Below are 18063 nucleotides of genomic sequence, written 5' to 3' on the forward strand. Positions count from 1 at the left end.
AAAGGTTTTAAATCTCCGGGCACCTGTCACTGGCCCACCCCCCCCTTCCATCCCTGGCTTCCTTTCCAGCTTCCAGCCGTTCTCCTGCGCCATGGCAGGGCTTGGCTGGGAGGTGCTGCTCTGCCTGTTGCCTCTCTGCTTGTTTCTCAAAGCCCCAGAGCAAAACAGCTCCACCAGTAACATCTTCCCTTGAAGGGGCACGAGTCCCTTCACAGGTGGGAAGGGTCTGCAAGGATGGGAGAGACCCCCAGAGCCTCCCTCCCCACCTGTGCCCCCTTTCCCTCTTCCCCAAGCAAGGGCCTTCTCCAGCAGCTCGTTACTCCCGTACGTTTATTGTGCTAATCCACAAGGATTAAGTTAAACCAGTCAACGCAAAATCCAGTGTTTTCCAGCCCGTTGGGGCCAAAATTACTGTCCAGTGTTAAAATGGGAAGGGGGGAGGGCTGGGCAATGGGGCCGAGCTTCTGGGGGAGGAGAACCCCCCGCGCTGCCCCATCGGAGCAGGGACGGGAACGGGGTGAGGTCCAGGCGCCTCGGGGACCTCCCGGGGCAGGGGGTCCCCAGCGCGGGGTTAGATCTTGGGGCGCCAGCCCTTGATGAACTGCATGATCTTCTTCACCTGGAGCTTGGTGAGGCGGAAGTCGTCGGCCAGGATCTCCTCGCTGAGCTGCACGAAGATGCTGCCGTCGATGCGCTCGCGGGCGAAGAAGCTCACGACGTCCTCGGAGAGGCCGATGAAGCGCAGGCACTTGGACACCTCCTCCAGCGACAGGGCCGACAGGTCGGCGGGGGGCAGCCAGGCCGGGCCGTCCCCGCCGGGCCGGGGGGCGACCGCCGAGGCCCCCCCGTCCCCCCGCGCCGCCGGCGGCACCTCGATGACGCCCTGGGCCAGGTACAGGCGGGCCACGCCCTCGGCCCCGCGCAGGACGGCGGGGGACAGCGGGGACGCCCCCCGGATGACGATGCCGTCCCCGTCCAAACCCTTGGGGGGCCGGGGAGGGGCCGCCGGCTCCTCGAGGGGGGCGAAGGGCTCCGGCGAGGAGGAGGAGGGGGGGGCGGCCGGGGCCGAAGGTGCTTTGGACCACTCGGGGCTCTCCGGCCACTCGGCCGGGCCGGCGAAGGGGTTGAGGGCCCCGAAGGGGGCAAAGCGCTTTTGGGGGTGCGGGGGCTTGAGGCGGGGGCAGCTGCGGAAGGGCTTCAGGGGCGGGTCGGCCCCCGGCAGCGGCGTGGAGCAGGCGCTGCCCGCCCCGGCGCCCGGCTCGGCGTATGCCCAGGGCTCGGACCAGGAGCCGGGCGGCGGCTGGGCCGCGGCGGGGGGCAGCGGGCGCCCGGGGGGCTCCCCGGCCTTGCAGTCGCCCCAAGTGCAGGGGTAGCAGTACAGGGAGTAGGCGTCGGGAGAGGGCGAACCGCTGCCGCTCCGCGGGGCCGACCTGCCGGGGAAGGGGAGCGTCACCATCGCCCCGTCCCCACCGGGGACCCCCCGCCCCCGGCTGTCAACCCGCCAGCCCACCCCCGCCCCGGCACCGCCACGTCCCCGGAGCCACTCACCCATCGTGGAGCCCCGAAGAGTAGTAGGAGAGGCTGGGGCTGGGCGAGGGCGCGGGCGCTGCCAGCTTCGGGCAGCGCAGCGGGGCCGGGGGGCTGCAGGGGCCCGGGGCGCGGCTGCCCCGGGGCGGCACGGGGGGCGCGTTCAGCAGCCGGCACTCCTCCTTCACCTGCGAACGGGGGCGAGCGCCGTCAGACCCCCGGGCACCGCGACTGCAGGGTGATGGGGGGCTCGGGGGCAGCCGGCCCTGGGGGAGCCGTGAAGCTCTGGGTGCCAGCGGGCAGATCTGGGACCCGTGCGCTGCCCGGCGAGGGAAGCCCCCAAAAATGTGGGTGCTCCGTGGTGAAGGGGAGCCTGAAATTTTGGGTACTGTGTTTTCAGGGAAGACCAGAGGATTCGGGTGCCCGGCGGTGCTGGGAAGCCCAAGAGCTTCAGGTCCCCCCATGGTGCAGAGCCCTGGGGAGTGGGGACCCCGCGGCACAAGGGTGTCCCTGAGGATTCGGGTGCCCCGTGGCGATGGAGAGCCCTGGGGAACCGGGGACCGAAGAGGATTTGGGTGACCAAGCAGAGCTGGGGAGGGACCCCCCAGACCAGGGGACAGGGCTCGGAGCCCAGAGCCCGGGCGGGGGGTCGGGCTGGCCCTGCCGTGGGACTGGTTGTGCCATGGGGGTCCCCGAGCCGCGAGCTGGCCGAGGGACTCCCAGGGCTGTCATTCCCCACCCCTGGGGACAGGGCCGCGGCTCTTACCGCCTCCGATTTGGGTGGCACCGGGGGCGGGGTGTCCCCGCGGGGCTCGTCCCCGGGGCGGTGCGCGGAGCCCAGCGCGGGGACGGCCCCGAAGGACACCAGGTCCGGCCGGCCGCCGGTGCCGCCCAGCTCGCAGCAGCCCTCCGGGCCGGGATTGCTCCAGAGCTCCTCGTAGGGAATCTCCAGCGGCTCCTGAGTCCTGAACTCGGGCTCGGCCCAGTCGGGCGTCATGTACTCGCGGTCGGGGTCGGGGAAGTCGGGCAGCGGCGGGCGGGGGGCGGCCCCGCCGAGGCCCCGCGGTCCGTGGCAGCGGGCGAGGGGCTCCCGGGGGGGCTCCCGGGAGCCGCAGGCACAGAGGGAGAGGCGCTGGAGGGGCTGGCTGAGCTCGTCGCGGGCGCAGGCGGGCAGGCAGAGCCGCAGGCGCCGCGGGCTGGCACATTCCTCCAGCAAGTCCGGCTTGGCCTCCCGCACGGCCCGCGAGTACTCGTCGGGGTTGAAGCGGTCCTGGCAGTACGCGGCGCTGTCCCGCAGCAGCTTCTCCAGCTGCGGGTCCCCGGCCAGCAGCCCCTCGGGCAGCTGGAAGCGGGGCATGTCGGTCAGCAGCAGGAAGTGGAAGGGCACCAGCTCGTCGCGGCGCAGGATGCAGCACAGCACCACCGTCTTGGAGATGATGCTGACCAGCTTGTAGCAGTGCCCCTCGCGGATGGCGTGCAGGTCGTAGGGGTTGCGGGCGGGCCGGCTCGGCACGGCCACGTTCACGGGCAGCCGCACCTTCTCGATGATGCTGCGGATGGTGTGCTCGCCCTCCTGCAGCCGCAGCTCCAGCGGGCTGCGCGTGCTGAAGCGGCCCTTGCACTGGAAGGGCAGGCTCAGGCTCTCGTTGGTGCGGTGGTTCATGCAGATCAGACACGGCATCTTGCCCTTCACCTGCCGCGCCCCCGCCGCCGGCGCCGCCTTGCCCAGCTTGCGCAGGAGGGTGTTGAAGCGCGACTTCTCCTTCACGGTCTTGGCGCAGAGGATCTCCGCCTGCCCCATCAGCGTCAGCTCGTCCCCCGCGTTCAGCGTGAAGTTGTAAACCTCGCTGTCCTCGCTGAACTCCCCCGACACCACCTGCCCGGGGCAGCCCGACGTGAGAGACACTCCTGCTCTGCCAGGGCCCTCGGCATCCCACCACCACCCCCGACGTCCCACCACTGCCCTGTAATGTCCCACCACTGCCCTGTAATGTCCCACCACCACCCCCGATGTCCCACCACTGCCCTGTAATGTCCCACCACCACCCCCGATGTCCCACCACTACCCTGTAATGTCCCACCACCACCCCTGATGTCCCACCACTACCCTGTAATGTCCCACCACCACCCCTGATGTCCCACCACTGCCCTGTAATGTCCCACCACCACCCCTGATGTCCCACCACTACCCTGTAATGTCCCACCACCATCCCTGGCATCCCACCACTACCCTGTAATGTCCCACCACCACCCTGATGTCCCACCACTGCCCTGTAATGTCCCACCACTATCCTGTAATGTCCCACCACCACCCTGATGTCCCACCACTGCCCTGTAATGTCCCACCACCACCCTGATGTCCCACCACTATCCTGTAATGTCCCACCACCACCCTGATATGTCCCACCACTACGCTGTAATGTCCCACCACCATCCCTGTTGTCCTGCAACCTACCCCTGACATCCCACAATTACCCTGTAATGTACCCTGCTGTCCTATTGTTCTCTCCTGACACCCCATCAGTGACCCACAGAGTCCCACCACACCTCCTGACACCCCACCACCATCCCCTGATGTCCCACCACCATCCCCTGATGTTCCACCACCATCCCCTGCCGTCCCACCATCCTCTCTTGATGTTCCACCACTGAGCTCTTCTTTCTCCCACACTCCTCTTATTTCCACCACCCTGCCCTGATGTCCCACCACTGCCCCCACCGTCCCACAACCTACTCCTGATGTCCCACTGCCACCTCTTGATGTCCCACCACGAGCCCATCATGACCCACCACCACTCCCTGCCGTCCCACTGCTCTCTCCTGACAACCCACCAGTGACACACAAAGTCCCACCACGTGCCCTGACGTCCCACCACCATTCCCTGCTGTCCCACCGTCCTCTCCTGATGTCCCACTATCATCTCCTGATGTCCCACCACCGACCCCTGCTGCCTCACCCCCCTCCCAACACTCCCCTCCTGTCCCACCACTGTCCCCAGTGTCCCCTGAGTTCCCACCACCACTCCCTGCTGCCCCTGCAGTGTCCCCTGCTGCCCCAGCCCCGTGCCCCGCTGTCCCCACGGACCTTGACGCTGAAGGTGATGGCCTCCATGACGAAGATGCGGTCTGGGAAGGTGCTGGCCACCTCCTCCACGCTGTTGAAGTACTGCACGGGCTCACGGATGTCCCGGTCCTGGTCCAGCAGCTTGAACTTCCCTGCGGGGGATCCCCAATCCCACGGAGGTGAGAGGAGCCCGGCTCCAGCACTTGTCCCGGGGACCTGCAGTCACCCCCCTCGGGCCAGCACAGCCCCTCTCAGGGCAGCAGCCACCCCCGAGGACAGCCTGGGGTCCCCACCACACCTCTGGGGACATTTCCGTGGGCTTCACCAGTGTCCAGGTGCTGCAGGGGGACCCCAGAGCACCCCCAGTCCCTGCAACCCCCACAACAGCACCCGGGGGGGGGCACATGGAGTGTCTTGGCACTGCCACTCATCACCCCCCCGAGAGCTGCAGGGCCCCCCCGAAAGCGTCCCTGTGAATGGAGGGACTCACACGGAGCAGCCAAAAGTGAAAAGGGTGCCCATTACCCCCGAAAAACCCCCAAACCAGGCTCCAGCCGCGCCAGGGCACGGAGCCCCCTCTCTGCCCCACGCCTCGAGTGGGAGAGCCCCGGGGAGGGGACCCGGGGGGGGGCCCGGGGGCTCGGAGCGGGAGGGAGAGGCAGGAGCGGGCGCGGGGGGAGCTGCGGCCGCGGCGAAAGTGCCGCCGGCGGCATCGGCTGGCGGGGACGGACCTGAGGGGAATATTAATCCCCCCCTGCCCGCGCCAGGCGCGGCCGCAGCCCCTCGCCGGGGGGAGCCGGGCACGGCGGCCCCTCGCCCGCCCCGGGGGCACCCGCGGGCGCCGGGGCTGGAGCGGGGGCAGCCCCTCGTGCCGGGGCCTCGGCCGAGCCCCCGAAGGTTGTTAACACAGCCCCGGCCCTCCCCTGCTCATCCCCCGGGCCCGGTGATCACCCCCTCCCCCGCTCCACTGCCCATCATTTATTTATCAGCAGCACTCATTACCGCCGGCCACCACTTAGAGGGCTCGTTAAGGCTCTGGCTGCGGCGGCCGCCGGCAGCTCAGCACCTCCGTCTGCACTGCCGGCCCCGGCCCCTTCCCATCCTCGCCCCGGCCCCTTCCCATCCCCGCCCCAGCCCCTTCACATCCTCATCCCAGCCAATTCCCATCCTCATCCCAGCCAATTCCCATCCTCATCCCAGCCCCTTCCCATCCTCATCCCAGACCCTTCCCATCCTCATCCCAGACCCTTCCCATCCTCATCCCAGACCCTTCCCATCCTCATCCCAGCCCGTCTGCGTCCTCATCCTGGCCCCATCCTCCTCCGCACCACCGTCCTCATCCTCCTCCCAGTCCCAGCTCCTCTTCAGCCCATCCCATCCCACCCCATCCCATCTTCATCACCGTCCCTGTTCCCATCCATTCCCCATCCCAGCTCGTCCCTGCCTCCTGTCCCATCCCATCCTCACTCCTCTCCCGTTCCCAACTCTATCCCATCCTACCCCATCCCTGTCCCTGCCTGCATCCCATCCCATCCCATCCCATCCCATCCCATCCCATCCCATCCCACCCCACCCTTGTCCCTGTCCCTGCCAGCCCCCTGTGCAGCCCCGGCGGGGCAGGGTGGGGGGTTTGCAGCCCCCCAAACCAGCGCAGCTCCTGGAGCAGCCCCAGCTCAGCGGCCGCGGGCGGAGGGGCCGGGCCCGGCCCCGCTGCCCCGGGACACCGTTCCCGCCGTGGCCCCACCTGGGTACTGGAGCGGGATGTCGATTTTGGGGCCGATGACGTAGTGTCCCTCCTCCAGGCTGTGCGCCGTCACCGTGGTCCACTGCCGGCACGAGTGGACCAGCAGCACGTCCTGGGCCGTCACCCCCTCCACGCGCTCCCCTGCGGGGGGACAGGGCTGTCACCACCCCCGGGACCCCCCCTGCCCCCCCGGGCGCCGCCGGACGGAGGGGACGGAGCGCGGGATGAGCAGGTGCCGCTGCCAAGAGCCGCCAGTTGCCCGGGAAACTATTTCTTTGTCCCCCCTGAAAAGCTGCAGCCGCCGCAAACAAGAAGTTTATTGAGCCGGAGCCGGCGCGGGCCCCCCCTCCCCTGCACCCCCGTCGCGGCACCCCGACACCCCCCCAGGGCCCCCGGCACCCCCCTGTGCCCGGGTGGGCCCCGCTCCCGAGGGGACACTGCCACTGCCACGGACACTGCCACGGACACGGACACGGACACGGACACTGCCCCTGCGCCCCCCGCTCCCCGAACCCCACACCACCACCCCCCGCCCGGGCAGGGGGCACAGCCGGGACCCCCCCCCAGCCAGGCCGTGTCCCGCGGAGGGTGGGGAGGGGACACGGTGGGTGCCAGCCCGTGCCAGCAGCTCCAGAGTGTCACCGGGGAAGGGTGACAAGGGGGACCAGCGCTGGGCTCATGGGGGGTGAGAGGGGCTGCCCCACACTCCCCCCCCTCTCACCCCCACCGGGCAGGAGCGCGGGGACCCCCGTGAGGGGCAGCCCCCGGCCTCAGCCCCCCCCGGCCCAGGGGGATCCGACCAGCCCTGGACCCGGGACAGCAGCTTGGGCACATCTCACCTGCCCCCCCGGCCTTCCTCCCTCCCTCCTCCTCCTCACATCGGACTCCCTTCCTTCTCCTGGTCCCTCCAGTCTTCCTCCTTTCTCATCCTCCAACCTCCTTCCAGCTTTCCCCTCTCCTTCCTCCTCATCCTTCCAGCTTTCCTCCCTCCTCTTCCTCATCCCTCTAGCCTCCATCTACCCTTTCTCTCTCCATTCCTCTAGCCTTCCTCCCTCCTCTTCCTCACCTCTCCAGTCTTCATTCCTCCTCCTCACCTCTCCATCTTTCCTATCTTCCCCCTTGTCCCTCCACCCTCCATCTCCCCCTCCAAGCCTTCCTTCCTCCTCCTCCTCATTCTCAAGCCTTCCTCCCTCCTCCCCATCCCTCTGCCCTCCACTCCTCCTTCCTCATCATCACTCCAGTCTCCCTCTCTCCTCTTCGTCCCTCCAGCCTCCCTCCCTCCCTCCTCCTGGTCCCTCCATCCTTCGTCTCTCCCTCTTCCCCATCACTCCAGCCTCGCTCCCTCCCTCCTCCTCCTCACTCTCCAGCCTTCCTCCCTCCCTCCTCCCCATCCCTCCGCCTTCCACCCCTCCCTCCTCCTCATCACTCCAGCCTCCCTCTCTCTGTCCCTCCATCCTCCCTCTCTCCCTCCTCCCGGTCCCTCCGTAGCCTTCCTCCCACCCCCCTTCTCCTCCCCACCACTCCAACCTCCCTCCCTCCCTCCCTCCTCCTCCTCCTCCTCCTCGTCCCTGCAGCCTTCATCCCCCCGGCGCGCTCCCCCGCCCGGCTCACCCTGCCCGAGGCAGACGAGGGTGGGCAGGCGGCACTGGCTCACGATGGCGTCGAGGGGCAGCGCCGCGGGGCTCCAGCGGAGCCGGGCCAGCCCCGCCGCCAGCTTCTCCATCGCATCGCGGCTCAGGCCGGCCCCGGGCCGGGCTCCATCGCCGCCGCCGCCGGGCCGGGGCCGGGGCCGGGGGCGGGGGGCGGCGGGAGCGGGGCAGGAGGAGCCGCCCCCCGCCCGCCCCCGGCCCCTCCTGCCCGCCCGCCCCGGCAGGCGGGACCCCCCCGGCGGGGGCGGGGGGAGGCGGCGGCGGGCGGGGACCCCCGGCGGGACCCCCCCGGGCCGGGCATCCCCCTCCGGGCCGGGCATCCCCCCCAGACCGGGCATCCCCCACCCCCGGGCCGGGCATCCCCCGGCGGGGCCGCTCCGGGGGTCCCCCGGGGGGGACGCGCTGCCCTGGGGGGAGGCTCCGCCCGCGTCCCGGGGGGCTCAGCCCCGGCTCCCTCCGGGGTCCCGGGGGTCCGGCTCCCTCTGACGCCGAGGGAAGGGGGCGAGGGGCGCCCCGGCCCCCCCCGATGCCGCCCCGTCCCGCTGCCGGCGGAGCGGAGCCGCCGGGAGCTGCCGGGGGAGATCCAAGGGGGGGCTGCGGGCCCGGGGGGCACAGAGGGACCAGAGGGGGACAGGCGGGGGACCCCGATGCCGCCCCACAGCCCGACCTCCCGTCCAGGACCCCCGACTCAGCGCTCACACACAGAGAATGACACCGGCACGGGGAGAGGGGGGACCCCGGCAGGGACACCTCGGTCAGGGGGACCCCCGACAGGGGCATCGCCGTCACGGGAACCCCCCGGCAGGGACAGCTCCGGCACAGGGACCCCCGGCAGGGACAGCTCCGGCACAGGGACCTCCGGCAGGGACGTCACACCGAGCAGGGACCCTGCAGGTGGGGACTCGCGGCCACCCCGAGCTGGGGACACCCGAGCCGGGGGGTCCCCGCGCCCCCCGCGCTGGGGCCGCGCTCACTCCCAGCCGGGGGGGGCTGAGAAGCCCCGGCCGAGCTCTGTGGTGTCGTGGTGTCGTGTCCCCCCCCCCTTTGCCGGCTGTATCCCCACAGCCCCGCGCGGCTGGAGACCGGGATGAGGAGGATGAAGGAGGGGAGGAAGCAGAAAGTGCCCGCGGGGCCAGTGCCCATCCCTGGGGACACGTCACCGTGTGCTGTCCCCTGACACCCCACGGACTCCCCCCAGGCACCCCCAGGCCAAGCACGGGTGGGGCAGGGATTGGATGGAACAGGGATGGAACAGCGACAGGGATGAAGCAGGAACAGAGAAGGGGCAGGAACGGGGATGGAGCAGGGATGGGGAAGGGGCGGGGAAGGGGACGGAGCAGCTACAGGGAAGGAGCAGGGACGGGGAGGGAACAGGGGCAGGGATGGAGCAGGGAGGATACAGCAGCAGGAGGATAATGGGGAAAGCTCAAGGCTCACTGGCAGGGATGACAAGGACAAGCAGGACAGTGGGAGCCCGTGGGGGGCTCGCTGGGTCCCCCCTTCCCGAGCCCCCCTGGGAGCCCCTCACACAGAATCCCCCCGTTCACAGCGATGGCTCCGCAGGGCTCTCACCCCTGAGCCGGAGGGACTCCCCTTCCCACCCCCGGGATCGAGGGGGATTTGGGATCGCGGAGCTGCTCCCCACGGCCCCGTCCCCCCCGCGAGAGGGCCCTGGGGCTGCCGGGGCCGTGACACACTCGCAGCTTTATTCCCACCAGCAGCACAAAACCGGCCTCTCCCGGATACCGGCACCATGGGAACAGGGACACCATGGCAGCGGGAACACTGGGGCAGCCTGGGCACCGTGGCAGCGGGAACACTGGGGCAGCACAGATACCATGGCAGCGGGGACACCGTGGTTTATGGGACACCGTGGAAGAGGGGACACCGAGGGAACAGGGACACTGAGGGAACAGGGACACTGAGGGAACAGGGACACCGTGGCAGCAGAAGGGCAGCAGCAGAAACGTTTCTGCCACCACAAGGGCGGGCCCTTGCTGGGTTTTGCAGGGCAGTGACACCCCCGGCCCCCCAAAGGCTGCAGGAGACCCGGGGACTCCCCCAGTCCCGGGGGCTGTGGGAGAGGGGACGGTAAGGACAGGGAGGGAGGGACATGGGCTGGGCTGTGAGTGCCGGAATGGCACTGGGGGATCTTGGAGAGCCCACCTGTGCTTCCCACCTGTGGCACCAACGGGGGTGGAACAGCTGGAACAGCTGCTTTCCCTGGAAATGTTGGCAAAGGTCCTGTCCCTCTGGAGACCCAATGGAGGCCTCACAGCCCCGAGAGCCGGGTGTCCCCCACCCACGGGGGCTCCACGTGGGGATGCAGCGGTGTCGGACACACCACTGCACTTCCCACCATCCTGCCCTCGGGAAACACCCCCTGCAGCTCTGGGAAAGGCAGGAGGAGCAGCTCTACCTCCAGCCAGACCACTCCAGAAGGCTCGGGAGGGGGGAGGAATCATCCCACCTCCTCCAGGGGCAGCCGGGGGAATTTAAAGGGGGCCCAGGAAGTCACCACTGCAAGTTTATAAAAGCTTTTATTTGCTCTTGGTACGACCAAGAATGGGACAGTGATCTTTTATACAATTTGATACAGTAAGTGGTACAAAAGAATGTGTTTTAAATAAAAAGCCAGAGTGGAGTAGCAAAAATATTAAAAGATTAAGTAAAAAATTGTCGCATGGGAGTTAATCCAAGACCTTGATGCTGTTTTTATTATTCCACCGTCCGAGGGCCCGAGGCGCCGCGGTGAGCACGGCCCCCACGGCCCGTGACACTCGTGGGACAGAGCCCAGCTCAGGTTTGGTTTGTCGGGCCCGATTGAGTCGTTTTGACAGGTTTTTGTGGCAGGAAGGCAGCGCCGAGCCCCCCGTGGGCAGGGCCAGGAGCCCAGCAGGGCCTTCCCAGGCAGGCTGGGCCCAGCAGGGAGTTCAGACACCAGCACAAATCAAATTACCGCAAATTAATTCCTCCAACATCGTTATTTTTGGGGGGGGGGTGTTTTATCTGTTTTCAGCACCGGCACCGACTCGTGCTGCTCGAGCCCACGCCCGCGGGTACAGCTCGTGGTTGGACAGGAACAGAAAATAGACCAAATAGAAAGATTTCAGTTTATTAACCGGGCAGGGGGAGGGGACCGGGGGCGGGACCAGCGAGTGGCCTGGGCTCCACCTGGGGCTCGCACTGGGCACGGCAGCGTCTGCAGAGGGGTCACACGGAGGGAGCCGAGCCCCTGGAAGCAGGTAAGAAGCTCACGTTTAAAACAAGGATTATACAAAAAAAACCCTTGATGTATATTCGCCATTTTTTTTTCCCTTTTTGATCACGTCAGAAAGTGCAGATTTAACCAAAAGCGGCCGGGCTCTGCCCAACGCTGAGCGCCCGGCCCGGCCCCGCCAGCCACTCGCCTGGGAAGGGTTAACACACACGGGGACAAAATGCCAGCTACAGAGGGACGGGGAGACACCTCGGTGAGTTACTACGGGGGGAGGAGACGCCTCGGTGGGTCGCTCCGGGGAAGCCGCTCCGAACAAACGAGGAGTTCCACTGAAACACCGTCATTTCGTCATTAAAATTCACTCAGCGTTACCCAAAAGTGCCGCGAGGGCCGACCGGACAGTCCCGGCCCCGCGGGCACCAGGAGGCACAGGCTTGTCCCGGGAGGAGCAGGCGGGGCTGGGGAGGCAGCAGCTGGGGGGGCAGCAGCGTGTCCACCCTCGGCGTGTCCGTGGCCAGAGCTCCGGCTCCAGGTGGGATCGAACACGGATCGAACACGGATCGAACACGGACTGGGACCGGCAGAACTGAGCCCTCCTTCAGCCAGGACGGAGCCCCCCCGGCCACGGGCGACAGCAGCACAGGAAGGCAAGCTGGAACAGCCAGTCCATGCCGGGATCAGCTCCCAGAGCGTCGGGATCCAGGGCAGGGCTGGCCCGGCCAACGCTGCGGAGTGGAACGTTCGCAGGGAGGTAATAAATGAAACTGCCGACCGGCTGGTTTGGGTTTTCTCCTCTCTTTCTTTCTCTTTCTGATCCGGTTCCGCTCGGCCCTTCGCTCGGCTCCCGAACCCCTCGGAGCGGCTGACGGGGAGAGACCCTCGGAGCTCGTGTCAATTAATTAATTAATTAACTGCTGTCAGTCTGGGAGTCGCATGTTATATTCATACACAGAAAGTAGACAACCACATCACCCTCCAGAGAAACTAGTGCATGCAAATAACTCTTCCATGGGGGGGGCTGTGCGGGAGGGGGTCGCTATGACGGACACGCCTAGAGGGGTTAGTTAGTCGGGATCTCCACATCGTTACCTCGGAGCTAAATCAGTGCTTTGCATTTAAGTTTTTTTGGCAAACACTCCGCGTTGCCATCCTTTTCATTAACACATCACACCATGAAGAAATGCAAATCTTGAAGCAGCATGCAGGCAAAAAAAAAAAAAAAAAAACAACAAAACAACGGAAAACCAAAAAACCAAAAAAAAAAATAAAATAAAAATAAAACAACCAAAAAAAGGAAAGAGCGGCAAAGTGAGAAAAGAAAATGGCAGCGGGAAGAGTTGGGAGCGGCGGGATCGCCAAGAGGAGACACAGCAGGTTACAGGGATTCTGCTTTTTGTTTTGCACCACCCTTTGTCCTCGATGCATGACACCAACGGGTACAGAAAGCAATCACTACAGAGGTCGGGACTCAATGGCACGGGGGGATGGGATGTCTCCTGCACATGCTTCCACCAGAAAAAAAAAGAAAAGAAAGTGAAAATAAAAGTTCCTTTTTCCACATAAGGCACAGGACAAAGAAACCCCACTCATGGACTGAAGGCGAAAATGAGTGTTTTCCTGGCTCTTGCTGATGCGTCTAGAGAACATGGGGACTCAAGCACATGATCCATGACAGAAAATTCCACTGTTGTACAAAATCAATTGTTAATTCTAACTTTTATTCTTATACAATTTGCAGAAGAGTTGAGTATGATTGCTCTGGGGTTTAATGGCAGGAGGGACGGGGCCATCGTACAACCCAAACGTGGTGGTGAGTTGAGCAGGAACACGGAAAGATGAAGTCACGGAGATGGATTTCCTATACATGTGGTTGAGAAAACTGGAGTAGGCAAAGCTGTCCTAGCCGGAAAACCAGGGGGAGAGGCAGGAGCTCGTTAAGATGAGGAACAAAACATCGGTTTAAGGTTAAAAAACGGGCAGAGTGGTTTGTTTTGCAGCGAGAAAAAAGGGGCGGTGGATGGCGATTGGTGAGAGAGGAGAAGGTTCAGCAGCACTTGCTCTTCCAGCCCGTCACCCCACCGCCACTGCTGATATCTACATTTTCACTGTTGGGCTCTTTTACAGGGGTCTGCAAGGAAACAAGTGAGAACAGTTAGAGGGCTCAGGAGATTCTGGGAGCTGGAGAGCCGGCGGGGACTGACAGGGGACTGACAGGGGACTGACATCAGCGGGGAAGGAACCGCGCACAAAGAGCTCCACAGAAAGGCAGGGGATCCTCCCCCCGCTCCAGCACAGGCATGGAAAACCAATCTAAGGGTGGTTTTTTGTTGTTGTTGGGTTTGTTTTAAATAAACAGCTGGGAAAAAAACCCCCAGTGTTTGAACTTGGACCACCCCAAAGTCGACTGGAACTATTTTAGTTCCTGTGCTCGGAGCTGGCGCTGGACTCGGCGGAGTAAATAAATCCCAGCCTGCAACCCACACGAGCTGAACTCAAATTATGTGAACTAATGACCTTCAAAACCCACAGTTTTTATGGATAAAGAGGGGCTGTTCCAAGCTCTGCTTCCTGCTCCTCAGGACAGCAGCTCCCGAGGCAGAGGACACGCGGATTCCTCCACATCACAGGACGGAACCCAGAGGGACCAGAGCAAAAACCCCTCGAGTGGGCTTGATCCCACACCAACATCTGCTTCCAGCTGCTTGGAAACGAACCTCAACTGAACTCCACATACACTTGAGTCTCTCTATTCCTTTTTTAACTCTCTGTCACAGCCTTGCAAAAGAACCCCCCAGATGTTCAGACAACTACAGAGGCCAGAAATGAAGATTCAAGGTCCAAAGGGTCGGTGTGATTTGTAGCCCAACCTCCTGTTTACCAAAGGCCAGGGATTTTCCCCCAGTCCCTCACACAGAGCTTGTCAAAAACTGATTAGGAAACGACTGAGAGCTGCAGTGACAAGGGGGTGACACTGCCAGCAGCATTCCCGTGGGAGGGAGGAGGGAGACAGGGATGAGGCTTGGGATGGGGTTCACTCGAGCAGGAGCAGGAGCACAAATGCCAGTGTTGGCCAATCCACAGAGTTTCCACGTGGGTCAGTGGTGGCCTTGGCAGTGCTGAGGCATGGCTGGACTCGGTGCTCTCAGGAGGCTTTTCCAACCTCAAAGATTCCATGGTTCTGTGGGACACTGCCCACTCCAGGAAGGGAAACCAACCCCCAGGTGAACTGGAGCAACAGAACCTCCAGGGAAAGGCAGGAGCTGATCCCTGGGAACAACACTGGGAGTGACAGAGCTCATCCCTCTGCTCCCCCCACACCTGAACCCTTCCCAAGAGGCCCTCAGCAGTTCTGGGACAATGCTGTGCATTGACAGCTGACAGAGATGGTGGCAGGGCAAGGACAGTTCTCACCTCGCCAGGGGGAATGTTTGAACTGCAAGGACAAGGACGACACAACCACCACGAGTTTAAGGGCCAGACAAGGAGGAATCTCAGTTCCTGGGCTCTTTGATGTGGATTATCCCCTGCAGGTACCACCCCCACAACAGCAAAACATCAAACAGGCTTCAGAATGCCAACACTGCTCCTTCAGGGACCCGTTTGCCTCAGCACACCAAGGGCAGACGCTGCAACTGGCTCAGGTGAACATCAAAAGCAAGGGGAGGTGAGATTTGGGGATGCTGTTCCAAAGGAATGCTGTGAGCACCTACCTTTCGAAGAATGTCTTCTGCTAACGTGAGGAATGCCTTCTCAATGTTTATATTTGCTTTTGCACTAGTTTCGAAAAACCTAATACCGTGCTCCCTGGCAATCTGGGCAGAGAGAGAAGGAGGAGAGTGAGCTGAGACATTCCAGAGGTGCTGCCACTGCCTCGGGATCAGCAGCACTGATAAAGCAGGAATACTGAGCAGGAACCTGATCCCAGTGGCCCTGGGGCTGTGGCAGCACTGCTGGGGCAGCAGGGCCAGGGCAGTGCCCTCCCTGTGCTGGCACTGCTGGGGCACCTCCAGTGCTGGGGCAGCTCTGGGACCTCAGACAGGAGACACAGGGAGGGGCTGGAGCGTGGGCAGGGAAGGGAAGGGAGCTGGGAAGGGGCTGGAGCAGCAGGAGGGGCTGAGGGAGCTGGGGGGGCTCAGCCTGGAGAAAAGGAGGCTCAGGGGGGACCTTCTGGCTCTGCAAGTCCCTGACAGGAGGGGGGAGCCGGGGGGGAGTCGGGCTCTGCTCCCAGGGAACAAGGGACAGGAGGAGAGGGAACGGCCTCCAGCTGTGCCAGGGGAGGCTCAGGTTGGACAGGAGGAGGAATTTCCTGCTGGAAAGGGTGGTCAGGCACTGGCAGGGGCTGCCCAGGGAGGTTTGGAGTGCCCAGCCCTGGAGGTGTCCCAGGAAGGCCTGGCCGTGGCACTCAGTGCTCTGGGCTGGGGACAAGGTGGGGATGGGGCACAGGGGGGATCCATGGGCTGGGAAGGCTTTTCCAACCTCAGGGATTCTGGGATTCTGTGACTCTCCCAGCCCCACCAGCACCAGGTGGCTCAGAAGAAGTTTCAGAACCTCCTGGTTCAGTAACAGCAGTTCCAGTGTATCCAGTAATCCCAGTTTGGGGGTGAGAGGACGGACAGCACACACTGTCACATGGTGAGGAACCCAAAGGATGTCTGGGAATTCGAAAGAAGCTGAACTCATCCCATTCATGGCAGCTCCAAGGAAACATTCCCAGGACTCACAACCCACTGGCAAATCCAGGTCCTGTGTTTGTTCCCTGTCACATCCCACGGGGTGTCCCAAGCCCTGGAGCTGGTGGGGAGCCCTGGCAGTGCTTTGCTGACTCAGATAAGGAAGTTTTAGTGTGACACTCACCTGTTCACCTTTTGCTTTAGGGACAACTCTTTTATCTTCCATGTCGCACTTGTTTCCTAACAGCATCCTCTCCACGTCCTCGTTGGCGTGCTGCAAGGACAGGGGACAGGGTCAAGGACATGGGGACAGGGTCAAGGACACAGGGACAGGGTCAAGGACACGGGGACAGGGTCACACCTCCCCCAGCCAGCACCAAACACCTGCCCCACTCTGCTGTGGCCAGGCCAACACCCACAGCTCGGGTTTGGTGACATCTACAGCTGCCAAAATTGAGCTCTGTGCACTGGTGAGAAGCTGTAACTAAAACCCAGCCTCCTAATTACCTCCTAGAGCTGGTTAAGTGTTTTCTCCTCCCCATTTTGCTGCTCCACAGTGAGAAGGGTGAGCCAGGGGAGGAAGAGGGACTGGGGAGGAAAACAGGGAGGCAGGACCCAGAGAGAAATGTGGGAGAGAAGGAGAACAGGTTTGGAAAGCCAGAGAGTGGATGAGGGGTCAGCAAAGGGAACCAGGGAGGTGAGGGGTCGGTGTTTCCTGAACAGTGTCAGGGCAGGAGGACACAGGGTCGGCCTGGGCAGGGATGAGGAATCCAGGATTCAGCCCCTGGCAGGGGGATATGGATCATTTCTCACCAGACCTGGATAACCAGGGTGGTCCCACACACCTGGAGGTGCCAGTGTGAGGCCCATCTCCAGGAAGGGCTGGAAGGAGGATCCAGGGAACTCCAGGCCTGTCACCCTGCTCATCCTGAGTGTGATCACACAGCACACATGGGACAAACAGGGGGTCAGGCCCAGCCAGCCTGGCTTTGTGACAGGTCCTGCCTGACCAGCCTGATCTCCTCCTATGGATCAGGGAAAGGCTGTGGATGCAGCTGCCAGGACCTCAAAGAAGGCCCTGACACCATTTCCCATGGCATTCTCCTGGAGAAACTGGCTGTTCATGGCCTGGACAGGTGTGCTCTCACCAGGATAAACCTGGCTGATGGCCCAGGGAATGGAGTCCCATCCAGCTGGGAATGGGCTCCAGTGGGTTACACAGGGGTTACACAGGGTTACTTCCTGCTGGAGGGCAGGAAGGGCCTGCAGAGGGATCTGGCCAGGCTGGATCCATGGGCTGAGGTCAGTGGTGTGAGGGACAACCAGGCCAAGTGCCAGGTCCTGCCCCTGGGTCACCACAACCCCATGGAATGCTCCAGCCTGGGGACAGAGGAGCTGGAAAAGGACCTGGGAATAATTTCTTCCCAGAAAGGGCTGTGCAGCCCTGGCACAGCTGCCCAGGGCAGGGGTGGAGTCCCCATCCCTGCAGGGATTTGAAAGCCCTGTGGATGTGGCACTTGGGGACAGGGGTCAGGGGTGGCCTGGGCAGGGCTGGGTTGGACTCAGTGGTCTCAGAGCTTTTCCAACCCAAACAACTCCGTGGTTTCTGCAGACACACTCCAGCACTGAGATTCTCCCACAATAAAAGAAAGCTTCCTGAGGTGTCAAACCTCCCTTTTAAAGCCACAGTCACTGAGCAGCCCCCCCAGTGCCCCTGAAATCAGCTGCCCAGGTTTGTGTGACACAGACTGAAAACATGAGGGCACCAAAAGCACTTCTCAGCCCCCAGGGGGTGAATGGGGCCCATCACTCACCTGGACACCAGCAAGTTTTTAACAAAGCCACTGCAGAAGCTCAAGGCCTCAGTTCCAAGCTTACATTCAACTTGTTGCTGAGTCTCTTCCTGTGCTGCCTTATCTCCCCTCCTGTTCCTATCACGCTGCAACTTTCCACAAACAGGATGGTTCCCCATTTTTCACGCTGGGAAATCCAAATCCCAACATCCCATGTTTGCTCTGCTGCCTTCCCCAGCCCCAGTGCTGCCCTGGGCAGTGCCTGCCAGCCCAGATCTGCCGTGCCCAGTTCTGCAGGGCCACCCCCATGCCTCCCAGGAAAACCCAAACACCTATTCCATTTGGGAGCAGCATCACAAAAGCAAGAACCACCAGTTGTGCCGCCCTCTTAAACGC

At 63.6% G+C, this 18063-nt stretch overlaps 2 protein-coding genes across 2 annotated transcripts in view; both read right to left on the minus strand.

Annotated features, from left to right (window-relative positions):
* Positions 1-222: 222 nt before the first annotated feature.
* GAREM2 (GRB2 associated regulator of MAPK1 subtype 2) lies at positions 223-8174 on the minus strand. Its single transcript, XM_051773887.1, has 6 exons — positions 7947-8174; positions 6336-6476; positions 4613-4743; positions 2294-3403; positions 1549-1715; positions 223-1430 (listed from the first exon to the last, which is right to left on the minus strand). Exons 1-6 carry the CDS (start codon positions 8056-8058, stop codon positions 572-574), a joined length of 2520 nt encoding a protein of 839 aa, XP_051629847.1. The 5' UTR covers positions 8059-8174; the 3' UTR covers positions 223-571.
* A 2331-nt stretch (positions 8175-10505) lies between these two features.
* The window catches only part of RAB10 (RAB10, member RAS oncogene family), a 44773-nt gene continuing 37215 nt past the window's right edge, over positions 10506-18063 (minus strand). The window contains exons 4-6 of the mRNA XM_051773886.1: positions 16059-16148; positions 14915-15016; positions 10506-13332 (exon numbers count right to left, since the gene is read on the minus strand). Of these exons, the coding sequence (XP_051629846.1) occupies positions 13249-13332; positions 14915-15016; positions 16059-16148 (276 nt within the window). The 3' untranslated portion in view covers positions 10506-13248. The remainder of the gene's footprint in view (positions 13333-14914; positions 15017-16058; positions 16149-18063) is intronic.

The sequence above is a fragment of the Manacus candei genome, unplaced genomic scaffold (assembly GCF_025592945.1).
Source record: "Manacus candei isolate 608988 ecotype Guabito, Panama unplaced genomic scaffold, ASM2559294v1 h1tg000177l, whole genome shotgun sequence".
Classification (NCBI taxonomy): Eukaryota; Metazoa; Chordata; class Aves; order Passeriformes; family Pipridae; genus Manacus; species Manacus candei.

Bases quoted from the DNA above. Each gene is read 5' to 3' on its own strand.
- GAREM2 (XM_051773887.1), bottom strand. From the start codon at position 8,058: ATGGAGAAGCTGGCGGCGGGGCTGGCCCGGCTCCGCTGGAGCCCCGCG. The intron at 6,477-7,946 runs GTGAGCCGGGCG...GTCCCCCCGCAG, and splicing joins CCTCGTCTGCCTCGGGCAGG to GGGAGCGCGTGGAGGGGGTG. The intron at 4,744-6,335 runs GTGGGGCCACGG...GATCCCCCGCAG, and splicing joins CATCCCGCTCCAGTACCCAG to GGAAGTTCAAGCTGCTGGAC.